This window comes from Pongo abelii, chromosome 1 (genome assembly GCF_028885655.2).
Source record: "Pongo abelii isolate AG06213 chromosome 1, NHGRI_mPonAbe1-v2.0_pri, whole genome shotgun sequence".
In the NCBI taxonomy this organism is placed as follows: Eukaryota; Metazoa; Chordata; class Mammalia; order Primates; family Hominidae; genus Pongo; species Pongo abelii.
In genome coordinates, this window is record NC_071985.2 from 211,909,792 (window position 1) to 211,923,692 (window position 13,901).

The window sequence follows — 13,901 nt, forward strand, 5'->3', positions numbered from 1 at the left end:
CACTAGAAGCATGTGTTCATCTTTCATATTGACTCTTCTGTGAAACCTGTCTTGGCCCCTTTCATGGAACTGACTGTCCCCCTGTGCTCGCTAGATCCTGCACATACCTTCTGCTGCCATCCTCACAACTTTGTTTTGACCTCACTCCTGGGAACCCCTCCAGGGCGGGATTATTCACTTTCATATTATCAACACCTAGAACAGTACTTGACACATGGTAGCTTCTTAATAAATGTTTCATTAGTTGTTGACAGCATCTCAATGTCCTTGTCCGTTCTCAGAATATAATGTGTGAACGTCAGTCCCTCAGTTGTGGCACTTGTGTCTAGAAGTATTTGCTATTTGTCCAGTTTCATAGGGTAGTACAAAAACACTTAGCATTTAGGCGCATGAGCAAGCATTTCTACAGTCCAGCAGCTGTGACGTTATCCGTGTTAAGTTAGCATCACACACATCCACCATAGCTCTGCTCGATCTTCATGGTTTCGGAACATTTGCTGGTATAGGGCTGGATATGCCTCTGCTTGATGTTTGCATGCTGAGCTCGTTTGGATAGAACTGTCCTGTCAGTACTTCCTGCTTATTGCTTCATGAAGGCCATTGATGGTGCCAGTGCACTTTTCATTGCTAGCCACAGATCTCTGGCTAGTCCATCCCTGCCTGCTTTTCGGGCGCTAATGTTCTTTTGAAAAATCCAGGTAAGATTCTGTCCCAGCAGTTAGGGCGGAGGCCAGTGCTGTTATCCTTGTTCTTATTTGTCTTTGGTGCCATTATTAAAATCACTTTTCTGGTCCCCATCACACTGGCCTGTCAAGCTCTTGGGCCCTGTTACACACACAGTTCAGGGTTGATTTGTGAGGCTCGTTTTGTCTTTCCACATCCAAAGAATAGAGTGCAGGAAAGGGCAGAGTGCTTTTCCCATGACATCATGGGTGTTGGTGTAATATAAGATACATGTAATAGCATGCATTTTATGGGTAAGTTAAAAAGCATACTAATATGAATATTCTTGAACTTGTCTACTGAGTTAAGAATTAAAACAGTGTCATTGAAGGTTACCTGTGTTTGCCTCTCTGAGCCCAACTTCTCCTTGCCCTCCAGAGGTAAACATGACCCAGAAATGATAAAATTTAAAAAACAAACCTTTCTGAATTTGTAAAAACATTTAAATATTATGTATACCAGTATTTTGGAATGTATGTATGATTTATTTTTGAGACAGTGTCTTGCTCTTTTGCCCAGACTGGAGTGCAGTGGTGCAATCTCGGCTTACTGCAACCTCTGCTTCCCGGGTTCAAGTGATTCTCCTGCCTCAGCCTCCCAAGTAGCTAGGATTACAGGCACATGGCACTACTCCCAGCTAATTTTTGTATTTTTGGTAGAGATAGGGTTTTGCCATGTTGGCCAGGCTGGTCTTGAACTCCTGACCTCAGGTGATCCACCTGCCCCTCAGCCTCCCAAAGTGCTGGTGTTACAAGCATGAGCCACCACACTCATCTGGAATGTATTTAATTTTTTTTTTTTTTTTTTTTTTTGAGATGGGAGTTTCGCTCTTGTTGTATAGGCTGGAGTGCAATGGCACGATCTCAGCTCACCACAACCTCCATCTCCTGGGTTCAAGCAATTCTCTGGCCTCAGCCTCCCGAGTAGCTGAGATTACAGGCATGTGCCACCACACCCAGCTAATTTTGTATTTTTAGTAGAGATGGGGTTTCACCATGTTGGTCAGGCTGGTCTCGAACTCCTGACCTCAGGTGATTCATCCGCCTCGGCCTCCCAAAGTGTTGGGATTATAGGCATGAGCCACTGCACCCGGCCATATTTAATTTTTAACACTTGGCCAGAACTGGGGTGGGGCATGTGGTCCCTACCCTTCAGAAATTCATATTTTGCTTCCTAGAGACAAAACTCAGTCTAAGAATATTTGACAGTTCCAAAGGCTGAATTATATACTCCAGGCCATTTGCTAAAGGAATAAGAACAAAGGAGAGAATTTAAAGACGGTTTTAAGGAAGAATTTTGGGCCAGGTGCAATGGCTCATGCCTGTAATCTTTGCACTTCGGGAGGCTAAGCTGGGAGGATTGCTTGAGTCTAAGAGTTCGAGACCAGCCTGGGCAACATAGCAAGACCTCATGTCTACAAAAAAAAAAATAAAAAATCAGCCAGACATGGTGGCACACATCTGTAGTCTCAGCTACTCAGAAGGCTTAGGTGGGAGGATCCCTTGAGCCTGGGAGTTCAAGGCTGCAGTGAGCCGTGATCACGCCACTGCACTCCAGCCTGGGTGACAGAGTGAGACCCTGTCTCAGCAAAAAAAAAAAAAAAGAAAAAAAAGAAAAGAAAAAAAAAGAAAGAATTTGGACTTGACTTGTTGATGAAAGGATATGGGGCCTGGGAAAGATGAGGTGACAGTGATGACCTTGCCCAAGCCTCAGAGTAGCCATCAGCCCAGCCCCACTTTTTACTCATTTTATTTCCCCACACCTCCATCCTTGGGAAGCTGGTAAGGTAAGGAACAAATGCATCTATATGTGTAATTGTTTCCTAATACTCTACCAGACCTCTTAAGGATGTTCCCGGATATATAGGGACGATAGCCTCAGTAGGAGTATAACAAGTAGGCTGACTGTAAGCAATAGTGGTTTTGTACTCTGAAGCCTTTTTTTTTTTTTTAAGAATCCATGCATAATTTATTTAAATAGGGTATAAGTCTTAGTATTTTGCATTATACGGACTTTGTCTCTTTTATATTGGCACAGATCATGCATGCATTTTCAGTTGCTCCTTTTGACCAGAATTTGTCGATTGATGGAAAGATTTTAAGTGATGACTGTGCCACCCTAGGCACCCTTGGCGTCATTCCTGAATCTGTCATTTTATTGAAGGTAAGTAAACAGCTCCTTAGCTGAAGAACTCAAAGTTTTACATGTTACATAACTATGTGTAAACTGTGTGAAATGGTGGTTAAAGGATGCCTTGAGTCTTTAGCAGAGGGTAGTGGTAAATGACTGCTGTGGGTTTTTGCAGCTCAGCCCAGCTCTGGCTGAGCCCCAGGAGACTTAGAGGACGTCAGGACATCATCATATCTTGTTCTTGTGTGTTATAGTAGGTGATGTTACACCACAGCTTCAGCAACTGCTGGTACCCTGAGAAGGTGAAAGTGAAGGCTTTCCTTGGCCTTTCCTGGATCACCTAGATCAGTTTCTATGCCTTTGTGGGATCAGGGTACACCATTACTTTCCTGTTCCCTGGTAGGGCAGGGCAGTGGTATAAATCCCACTCACCCAACTGCTAAGCTCCAGACCTGATTTTTCCCTTTTGATTTTCTGTCACAAGGGCCCCCATTATTCTCCAGATACAGATCTAGTTTTCATTCCCCTCAGACTGGGAGGAAGGGAGTGATATTGGGTTGTGGCCCTCTGAGCACTGAGGATTGACTCTCATTCCAAAGGGGAAAGCTGAGTGATCTGGTCTCAGGTCACAAAGTTTCTGTGGTGTCCCCTCCCCAATGCCCTCCAACCCCCCGCCCCCCCAACTTTTTTTTTTTTTTTTCCTTTTTTTTGGACTGGATGGATCTGTTCTTAAAACCACACTAATGATACTGATGTCTGCAACTTAATTTGAAATGCTGCTCCCACAAAAAAAAAAAAAGCAAAAAATGGGTAGAAGATAGACTTATGACCAATGCAAATAGTAACTTATTTTATACTTTAAAATCTAACTCTGCTGAGATTTTCATAGTTTTTCTTAGTTAAAAGTAGATTCAGCCTCCTCTGTAACCTTTTCCCTAACTTCCGGTTCAGCAGAATTGCTTAACCATACATCATAGTATTAAAGTATCTCCTCTTTTCCTTTTGGTTCAAAAGTATTAGCCAGCCAAGCTAGGTAACAAGGGTAAAACACAAGGTTCTGTCATAACAGTCAAAATACACAACTTAATGGGATTCTGTCCAAGGCATGGAAATTGGTTTTGGATTTAGTAGATGTAGAAAGTAGGGGCTTCTTTTTTTTTTTTTTTTTTTTTTTTTTTTTTTTTTTTGAGATGGAGTCTCGCTGTGTTGCCCAGGCTGGAGTGCAGTGGCACAATCTCGGCTCACTGCAACCTCCACCTCCCAGATTCAAGCAGTTCTCTTGCCACGGCCTCCCAAGTATCTGGGATTACTGGCGTGTGCCACCACACCCAGCCAATTTTTTGTATTTTTAGTAGAGACAGGGTTTCACCATGTTGGCCAAGCTGGTCTCAAACTCCTGACCTCAGGTGATCTGCCCTCCTCACCTCCCAGAGTGCTGGGATTACAGGCGTGAGCCACTGTGCCAGGCCTCAGTGACTTTTCTTTGACAGTGTCTTAGAAGCCCCTACTTTCACTGGGCGCAGTGGCTCACGCCTGTAATCCCAACACTTTGGGATGTTGAGGTGGGTGGATCACGAGGTCAGGAGTTCAAGACCAGCGTGGCCAGCATGGTGAAACCCCATCTCTACTAAAAATACAAGAAAATTAGCCAAGCGTGGTGGTGGGCACCTGTGATCCCAGCTACTCGGGAGGCTGAGACAGGAGAATGGCGTGAACTCGGGAGGTGGAGGTCGCAGTGAGCCGAGATTGCGCCACTGCACTCCAGCCTGGGCAACAGAGGGAGACTCCGTCTCAAAAAGAAAGAAAGAAAAGTCATTGAACCAGCCTCATTTGCCCAATTCTACCATCCCTAAGGGCCTAACTTTGTTGCTTCCCATTGCCTCTTTCGTTTCTTCTTGGCCAAAAGAATCCCTGCTGTGCCAAATACCACCACATCATGTGGTAGAATCATTGTTCAGGTTTTTTATTTTGAACTGTGAAATGTATGCTTTTCAAACCTTGGAGCCCCTGTTCTGGTGTGATAAAGTTAGGCCCTGGAATGATGAGGCAGACATATCTACCCCATCCATGCACACACACCCCTCATCCCACCACCTAACCCCTCCCTCTGTTTAACATTCTGCATTTCCTGGAAGTATAAGTTCTGTGAAATGGTTTTGAAAACACATTGAGTTGCTAGATCCTAATGATCCTGTCTAAAGTCCTAAAACAGCCTGTATTGTTGAACGGTTTGTACTTCACATGGGCAGCTAGAGTCTGTACTGGTCATTGGCCTCATTATCCTTGCAGCTAACCTTATCATAAGCTCAGGCATCATAAGCTTCCTCCTAAAAAGGAAATGGGTATCTTGTTCTTGCTGGTGAAGTGGGACAAAAGTATAATTTTAACCTAATTGGTATTCTAAGAAGACCAGTCTAACTTTTTATTTGTACCCCTCACTGCCATTACCAGTATCTTAGCTCACATTGGTTTTATCAGTCTTTAGTACCAGGGTGTCTAAACATTTCCATGTCTAAAGTAAAGATGTCTTTAAGAATGGGAAAATAGTCCCCCTGCCTTTCCTCTTCACACACACAGTATACCATTTCTGAGATGTTGACTCTAGACCCATAGCCAGCAGGGCATCCGCTGTTAAACCTGGACACTGCTGGCTGTGGCTCAAACTGAGTTATCTACTGGACAGTGTGTTTGTATCTTTTAGCAATATCAGTAGTTGAATCATGGGCCATACTTCAAATTTCAGACTCCCACTCCCTTGTGGTTTGAATTGTCTTCATTTGTTTTCTAGGCTGATGAACCAATTGCAGATTATGCTGCAATGGATGATGTCATGCAAGGTAAAGATGAATTTGTTATAGGAATCTGTTGATTAGGTTTTAGACGGAGGTGGGATTTTAGATATTGAAGCTTTAGTGTACAATGCTTTTACTTTGAACCTTGAAAAAAGCTGCCACATGTTGTTACAGTAGAATACATTGTCTTAAAAGATCATAGAAAAGAGGGAAAGATATCTACAAAAACTTGGAAAGCTAACCTGAGGAAACTGAAATAAATGTGAGCTCTGCCTGTGGAGGAGGTCAACAAGAAGCAAAACTAAGTCAAATTGCAGTGCCCCAGACAGGCACACACAAATTAGAGGCCTAGGTACCTCCGAAGGTGGGAATGAATTGTGAGCCTAAAAACAAGATAACACGATACTTGTTTGGAAAACTGTATAAGAAGCAGTTAGACAACTCTCTACCCTTCACATCCTTGTCACTTCCCTATCTCCACCTGGACCTCAGATGGGCACCCAGAATTACGTGTTTCCACACTTGGAAAAATTAAACTAGAAAGGTGGGAATGAAGCCTATACCAAATAGGAGACCATCTCTTAGCCCTTTGCTCAAATTCGGGCAGCCCATTACTTACCCTCCCTCAGGTGGGAAGGGATTTCTCTCCAGGGAAACTAGTCAAGAAAATAACCAATGGATGTAAAAAGTCTGGTTCTGTATGATCAAGTGAGATTTCTCCCAGGGATGCAAGGATGGTTCAACATATGCAAATCAATATATCACATCAGCAGAATGAAGGACAAAAATCATATGATCATCTTAATAGACAAAGAAAAAGCATTTGATAAAATTCAACATCCCTTCATGGTAAAAACTCAACAAATTAAGTACAGAAGGAACATACCTCAATATAATAAAGGCCATATGTGAGAAACCCACAGGTGACATCATACCTAATGGCAAAAAGCTTAAAGCCTTTCCTCTAAGAACTGGAATAGACAAGGAGAGCCATTTTCACTACTCTTATTCAACATAGTATTGGAAGTCCTAGCAAGAGCAATTAGGCAAGATAAATAAGTAAAAAGCATGCAAAATTGGAAAAGAGGAAGTCAAATGGTCCCTCTTTGCAGATGATATGCTTTTTTTTTAGAGTCTCTGTTGCCCAGACTGGAGTGCAGTGGCACCATCTCAGCTCACTGCAGCCACCACTCCTGGGTTCAAGCAATTCTTGTGCCTCAGACTCCTGAGTAGCTGGGACTACAGGCATGTGCCATGACACCCAGCTAATTTTTGTATTTTTACTAGCGATGAGGATTTCCCATATTGGCCAGGCTGGTCCCGAACTCTCTGGCCCCCTGTGATCTGGCCACCTGGGCCTCCCAAAATGCTAGGATTACAGGCATGAGCCACCGTGCCAGGCTGACATGATCTTATATATGTAGAAAATCCTAAAGACGCCACCAAAACACTCTTATAACAACTGATAAACATTCAGTAAAATTGCAGGATACAAAAATCAGTGTACAAAGTGAGTTTCTGTAGTGTAGTGATTATCATGTTCGCCTAACAAAAATCAACATGCAAAAATTAGCAGCATTACTATACACCAATAAGAACTAGCTGAAAAAGAAATCAAGAAAGCAGCTGGGTGCAGTGGCTCATGCCTATAATCCCAGCACTTTGGGAGGGCGAGGCAAGTGGAGCAGCAGTTGAAGTCAGGAGTTCGTGACCAGCCTGGCCAACATGGTGAAACCCCATCTCTACTAAAATTACAAAAATTAACCAGGCGTGGTAGCGCATGCCTGTAATCCCAGTTACTAGGGAGGCTGAGGCAGGAGAATTGCTTGAACCCAGCGGGTGCAGTGAGCCAAGATCGTAGCACTGCACTCACTCTGTAGCCTGAATGACAGAGAGACTCCATCTCAAAAAAAAAAAAAAAAGAAGAAAGCAATTTCAATAATAGTAGCTACAAAAAAAAATAAGATTAAATACCTAGGAATAAATTTAACCAAGAAGGTGAAAGACCTCTACAAGGAAAACTACAAAACACTAATGTAAGAAATTGAAAGACGCAAACAAATGGAAAGACATCCTGTTCTCATGGATCAGAAGAATTAATATTGTTAAAATGACCATATTACCCAAAATAACCTGCAGATTAAATGCAATTCCTATCAAAATACCAATGACATTCCTCACAGAAATAGAAAAACACGATCCTAAAATTCATATGGAACCACAAAAGACCCTGAATAGCCAAATCAATCCTCAGCAAAAAGAACAAAGCTGGAGGCATCATGCTACCTGGTTTCAAAATATACTACAAAGCTATGGTAACCTAAACAGCGTGGTATTGGCATAAAAACATAGGACAATGGAACAGAATAAAGAACCCAAAAATAAATTCATGTATTTACAGCCAACTAATTTATGACAAAGGCACCAAGAACATACACTGGGGAAAGGGCACCCTCATCACTAAATTTTGCTGGGAAAACTGGATATCCATATGCAGAAAAATGAGACTAGACCTCTGTCTCTCACTATATATTAAAATCAACTCAAAATGGATTAAAGACTTAAATGTAAGACTTGAAACTATGAAATTGCTAGAATTCAATATGGGGGAAATGCTGTCAAACATTGGTCTAGACAGAGATTTTAGCTGAGACCTCAAAGCACAGGGAACAAAACCAAAAATAACCAAATGGACTATATTAAACTAAAAAGCTTCTTCACAGCAAAGGAAATAATCAGCAGAGTTGAAGAGACAACCTGTAGAATGGGAGAAAATATAATCTCATTAAACAGTAGGCAATGGATCTGAATAGACATTTCTCAAAAGAAGACATAAACATGGCCAATAGGTGTATGAAAGATGCTCAGCATCACTAATCATTAGGGAAATGCAAATCAAAATCACAGTGAGATACCATCTTATCAGTTAGCATGGCTATTATCAAAAAGACAATAACATGTAACTAGGATGCAGAGAAAAGGGAACTCTTATACGGACTTTTGGTGGGAATGTAAATTAGTACAGCCATTATGGAAAACAGTATGGAAGTTTCTCAAAAAACTAAAAATATAACTACCATATGATCCAGCAATCCCACTAGTGGTATTTATCCAAAGGAAAAGAAATCAGTGTATCAAAAGGATATTTGCACTCTCATGTTTATTGCAGCACTGTTCACAAAAGCCAAGGTATGGAATCAACCTACATGTCCATCAGTAGATGCCTTGATATGTTATATTTATATGTAGACATACAATGGGATACTATTATTCAGCCATTAAAAAAATGAAATCCTGTCATTTGTAGCAACATGGGTGGAACTGGAGGACATTATGTTAAGTGAAATAAGCCAGGCTCAGAAAGACAATACTGTATTTTCTCACTCATATGTAGGAGCTAAAAAAGCTGATCTTTTGGCTGTAGAAAGATAGTTATGAGTGGATGGGAAAGGGGCCATATGAAGGGAGGTTGGTTAATGGGTACAAACATACAATTTGATAGAAAGAATAAGTTCTGGTATTCAATAGTACAGTAGGGTGATATGTTGTATATTTCAAAAGAGCTAGAAGAAAAGATAAGGCAATGTTCCCAACACAAAGAAATGATAGGCCGGGTGCAGTGGATCACTTGAACCCAAGAGTTCAGGACCAACCTGGGCAACATAGTGAGACCCTGTCTCTACTACAAATTTTAAAAAAATAGCCAGGCATGGTGGCTCGCACCTGTGGTCTCAGATACTTGGGAAGCTGAGGTGGGTGGATTGCTTGAGCCCGGGAGTTGGAGGCTGCAGTGAGCTGTGATCATGCCACTACACTCAAGCCTGGGTGACAGATTGAAACCCTGTCTCAAAAAAGAAGAAATAATAAATATTCAAGGTGATGGATATACTAAATACCCTGATGTAATCATTATACACTGTATGCATGTATCAAAATATAAGCTGTTCCCCATAAATATGTACAAATATTACGTTTGGTTTTTATTTTTTATTGTTTTGAGATGGAGTCTCAAAAGGCTGAAGTGCAGTACGGCTCACTGCAACCTCCGCCTCTGGGGTTCAAGTGATTCTCCTGGCTAAGCCTCCTGAGTAGTAGCTGGGACTATAGGCATGCGCCACCATGCCTGGCTAACTTTTGTATTTTTGGTAGAGACGGGGTTTCACTATATTGGCCAAACTGGTCTCAAATTCCTGTCCTCAGGTGATCTGCCCATCTCGGCCTTCCAAAATGCTTGGATTACAGATGTGAGCTATTGCACCTGGCCTTGTTTGTATTTTTTTTTAAAGCTGGTTCATGTCCCAGGCACCCTTTAGTCAATCCCACCAGTGCCCACTGAACAGAGCTTTCAGACATCTTTTTTTTTTTTTTTCTGAGTTGGAGTCTCACAGTTGCCCAAGCTGGAGTGCAGTGGCACGATCTTGGCTCACTGCAATCTCCCCGTCCTAGGTTCAAGCGATTCTCCTGCCTCAGCCTCCCAAGTAGCTGGGACTACAGGTGCCTGCCACCATGCCCAGCTAATTTTTGTATTTTTAGTAGGGACAGGGTTTCACTATGTTGTCCAGGCTGCTCTGGAACTCGTGACCTCATGATCCGCCTGCCTCGGCCTCCCAATGTGCTGAGATTACAGGCGTGAGCCACTGCGCCCGGCCCAGAAATCTTTTTAGTACCTCATAAGTAGATATGAGCAGTCAGATAGTTGAGCAATGAGAGCCTGGGACCAAGATATGTCGAGGAAATAGCATAGGAAGCATAAGAAAGCTGGGAAATAACCTATAAATAATGGCAAAAAAAAAAAAAAAGCAAACAATAGGAAGAGGAACTATATAAAAGGAACATTTGGAGCATAGAAAAGAGTTCATGGAAATGTAAAAAATGATTGTACCCTGGGTTTGATATAGTAAGTAAAAAACTAAGAGTAAGACGGTCATGAAAGCATCTAAAAGTAGGAGGGAAAGCCAGTCAAACTCACAGGATGAAGTCAGGAAGACGAGATAATAGAGCAGTGCCCGCAAGATCCTGAGGGAAAGCGAGTTCCAATCTAGAAGTCTGTAACCCTCACACCTGATGGCCCCTTGAACATATTCAAGGCCTCAAAAGATTGATCTGTAATGCACCATCTGCCATGATACTGTGTGAGGATGTGTTCTTCTTCTTAAACATTAAATCAAGAAAGAATCAACAGTGGACCCAGTAAATAAATAGGGGATCAGCCTAGGATAAGATGCCCTAGAAGATGGTGAAGGGAAGTCTCAGAACTGCTGTTCTTCAGCAGGCAGCGAAGACACCTGATCCATATTGGAGTGGTGGGATGCGAGCTTCAGGAAGGGATGCCACAAGGAAAAGTGGAAGGGATGATGACTGTCTTCAAGAGGTTACAGGTCTTTAAGAATTTACACGTGAATTGGAGATAAATACAGAGAAAATGAAACACATCAGTAATTCAGTAGTTACCAAGCCCAGAAAGACCAAGTCATACCATGTAGTAAATATAACCAACGTGCACCAAGGCATTCAACTGTGACCAGTATTAATGGCGTAAAAAGTAATGCCAGCGCTGGAGACTGGCTTAAGAACAACAAACACCACTTCATCAGGAAGATGGGTCAGGGGCGGGTGCTATGTAAGTGGTAAAACAGCTGTTTGTATCCTTCACTGAAGAATTAATTAGATTTTATCTAAAATTATGAAGTAGGCCAGACACGATGGCTCACTCCTGTAATCCCATCACTTTGGGAGGCCGTGGCGGCGGATCACTTGAGGTCAAGAGTTCGAGACAAGCCTGGCCAATGTGGTGAAACCCTGTCTCTACTACAGATACAAAAATTAGCCAAGTGTGGTGGTGGGCGCCTGTAATCCCAGCTACTTGGGAGGCTGAGGCAGGAGAATTGCTTGAACCCAGGAAGCAGAGGTTGCAGTGAGCCGAGATCATGCCACTGCACTCCATTCTGGGTGACAGAGCTGGACTCCCTCTCAAAAAAAAAAAAGAAGTAAATAAATAAAATTATGAAAAGCATGTTATTTAGAAATAGGCTAAATACCAGAAGAAGCTGCTGTGTGAGTCAAAAGTGACTCCTTCCAGAACTTGGGAATGGGAGGAGGAAGGGGAGAGAGACAGCTCTGGAGGAGTCAGTTACATGGCTTCCCCCCAGGCCACTCCTAGAGTCGTGCACAAGGTGTGCCCTAGTTACAAACCTTGTCCTGTCAGTATTTGACTTTTTAAATGATGCATACGTATTGCTTTGATAAAAACAGAAACAAAGATTGTTCTGAAATTAATAACATCCGTAACTTCAAAGGTGATTATTACAGGTGACTAAGGTAATCAAAAGTTATTTTAAACTTTTGTCTTTAAGCATTGAAGTGATCTTATTACTGTCTGTCACGACAATCTTTTCAATTTGGAATTCTTCTTTTTTTCTTTTTTTTCAGTTTGTATGCCAGAAGAAGGGTTTAAAGGTAAGTTACATTTGTCATGTTTTGTTCATGAATGTCAGAGTCATCCTGTAATTTTCTGTTAAAGCGAAGGCTATAATTTGATTTTAAATTTTAATCCAATCTGAGTCTCATGACTGAAATTAATTTTAGTTAAATGCATTTCTTACTCAAGCTTCTTCATTATCTTTTTCAACACTCAGGCCTCAGATGGGGCCTCAGCTGGGGCTTGTGTGTTAGAACTGTTTCTTGCCAGATGTCCATTTGGCCTTCCCTTTCTCATTTTGTGGGAGGTTGGGAAATTAGCTAGTGGCATTTCAAGATTTATTTTTAACCTTTTCCCAGTTCTTCCTATCAAGTCCCCTCCTAGAGCAAAACAGTTTGTGTGTAACTATTAAGAATTAGTGGTAGAAGAATTTGTCAGGTTTTATCAGGTCCAGTGAAAAGATTTAATTAATCACTTAGCATTAAGGCATTTGTTGGATTATTACTTCAAGAGGAGACACGGTGGTGCTCGTACTACATCTGGGCCATGTAGTTGTGCACACCGATAATATTCAAGAAGTCATCAAATACAGACCTCTGACGTTTTCGGATTTTCCTGTTGCTGTCTTGATTCTTTGCGGGCCACTCCAGAAGCCCCTGGCAGGTTGTGATTTTGCTAAGGAATGACTTTGAATCACATACCAGGTATTCCTTGCTAAAGCAAATGAGAGACAAATCTACTGGCCGAAATAAAGTCTTCCTCTTGCTGCAGCTTTGTTGTCTGCATGTTACCATTACAAAGGGACTCCTGATGGGGTCAAAACAAAGCAAAAAATGTCTTTATGAAAAATGGTCATTGGACGGGCACGGTGGCTCACACCTGTAATCCCAGCACTTTGGGAGGTTGAGACGGGTGGGTCACTTGAGGTCAGGAGTTTGAGACCAGTCTGGCCAACATGGTGAAACCCCATCTCTACTAAAAATAACAAAAATTAGCCAGGCATGGTGGCATGCACCTGTAATCTCAGCTACTTAGGAGGCTGGGCAGGAGAATTGCTTGAACCTGGGAGATGAAGGTTGCAGTGAGCCAGGATTGCACCACTGCACTCCAGCCTGGGCGACAAGAGTGAAACTGTTTCAAAAAAGAAAAATGGTCATTAAATGAAACAATCAATAAAATCTGGTTAGTTTGTGTGAAGATACACTTAGGAAGCACATGGCTTTCAACAGAAATGTGATTTATCGGAGAGCCTGGAGTCTGCTGGTATTTTGTCTTATCCTCCCACACCAAGGTGCTGCTGTGTTCATTTATTAAATTGGATGCTCCCTGTTGATGATGTGTTCTTGGTAAATGGAATCCATGAACTTTGAATCTGTAGTTCACAACTATCCCTCCACGTGTGTTTCTTTTCCCAGGTACTGGTCTTCTTGGACATTAATCTTTGAATACTTGCTGACTGCTAAGAAATGACCAGAGGGGAAGAGGAGTTTGACATGTTAGGGCATTAAAGCAAAGGTGGATTTAAGAATTAAACCATTACATGCCCCTTCCAAAAGGCAGAAATCCATTCAAACGTGACTGTCCCAAATGCCTTATGTCAAATAAAGCAGATTGCACTGATGGACATCAGACTTGAAGGAAATGTTTCCAATTTTATATTTAAGGGGGGTGGTGGGTGGGAGGGGGCAAGTAAAGATGGAACAAGTTTAGTAGCAGTAATAGTAAATCATGTTTACATATGAGATTTATAGTCGTGGGAGGGGAATAAAGTTCTGTTATATTTCCTTGCTCGAGTTTCATACCAGATGCGTTGGTCCATAAAGGATTGTATCAAGTAG

General features: G+C 42.0%; 1 protein-coding gene across 2 annotated transcripts in view; it reads left to right on the top strand.

Annotated features, from left to right (window-relative positions):
* USP48 (ubiquitin specific peptidase 48) overlaps positions 1–13,700 on the top strand; it is a 105,855-nt gene extending 92,155 nt beyond the window's left edge. For both annotated transcript variants that reach the window (XM_054546749.2, XM_024255904.3), the window contains exons 24-27: positions 2,761–2,886; positions 5,642–5,690; positions 12,075–12,101; positions 13,479–13,700. In XM_054546749.2, coding sequence (XP_054402724.1) covers positions 2,761–2,886; positions 5,642–5,690; positions 12,075–12,101; positions 13,479–13,501 — 225 coding nt within the window. In that variant the 3' untranslated portion in view covers positions 13,502–13,700. The remainder of the gene's footprint in view (positions 1–2,760; positions 2,887–5,641; positions 5,691–12,074; positions 12,102–13,478) is intronic.
* The last annotated feature ends 201 nt before the right edge of the window (positions 13,701–13,901 follow it).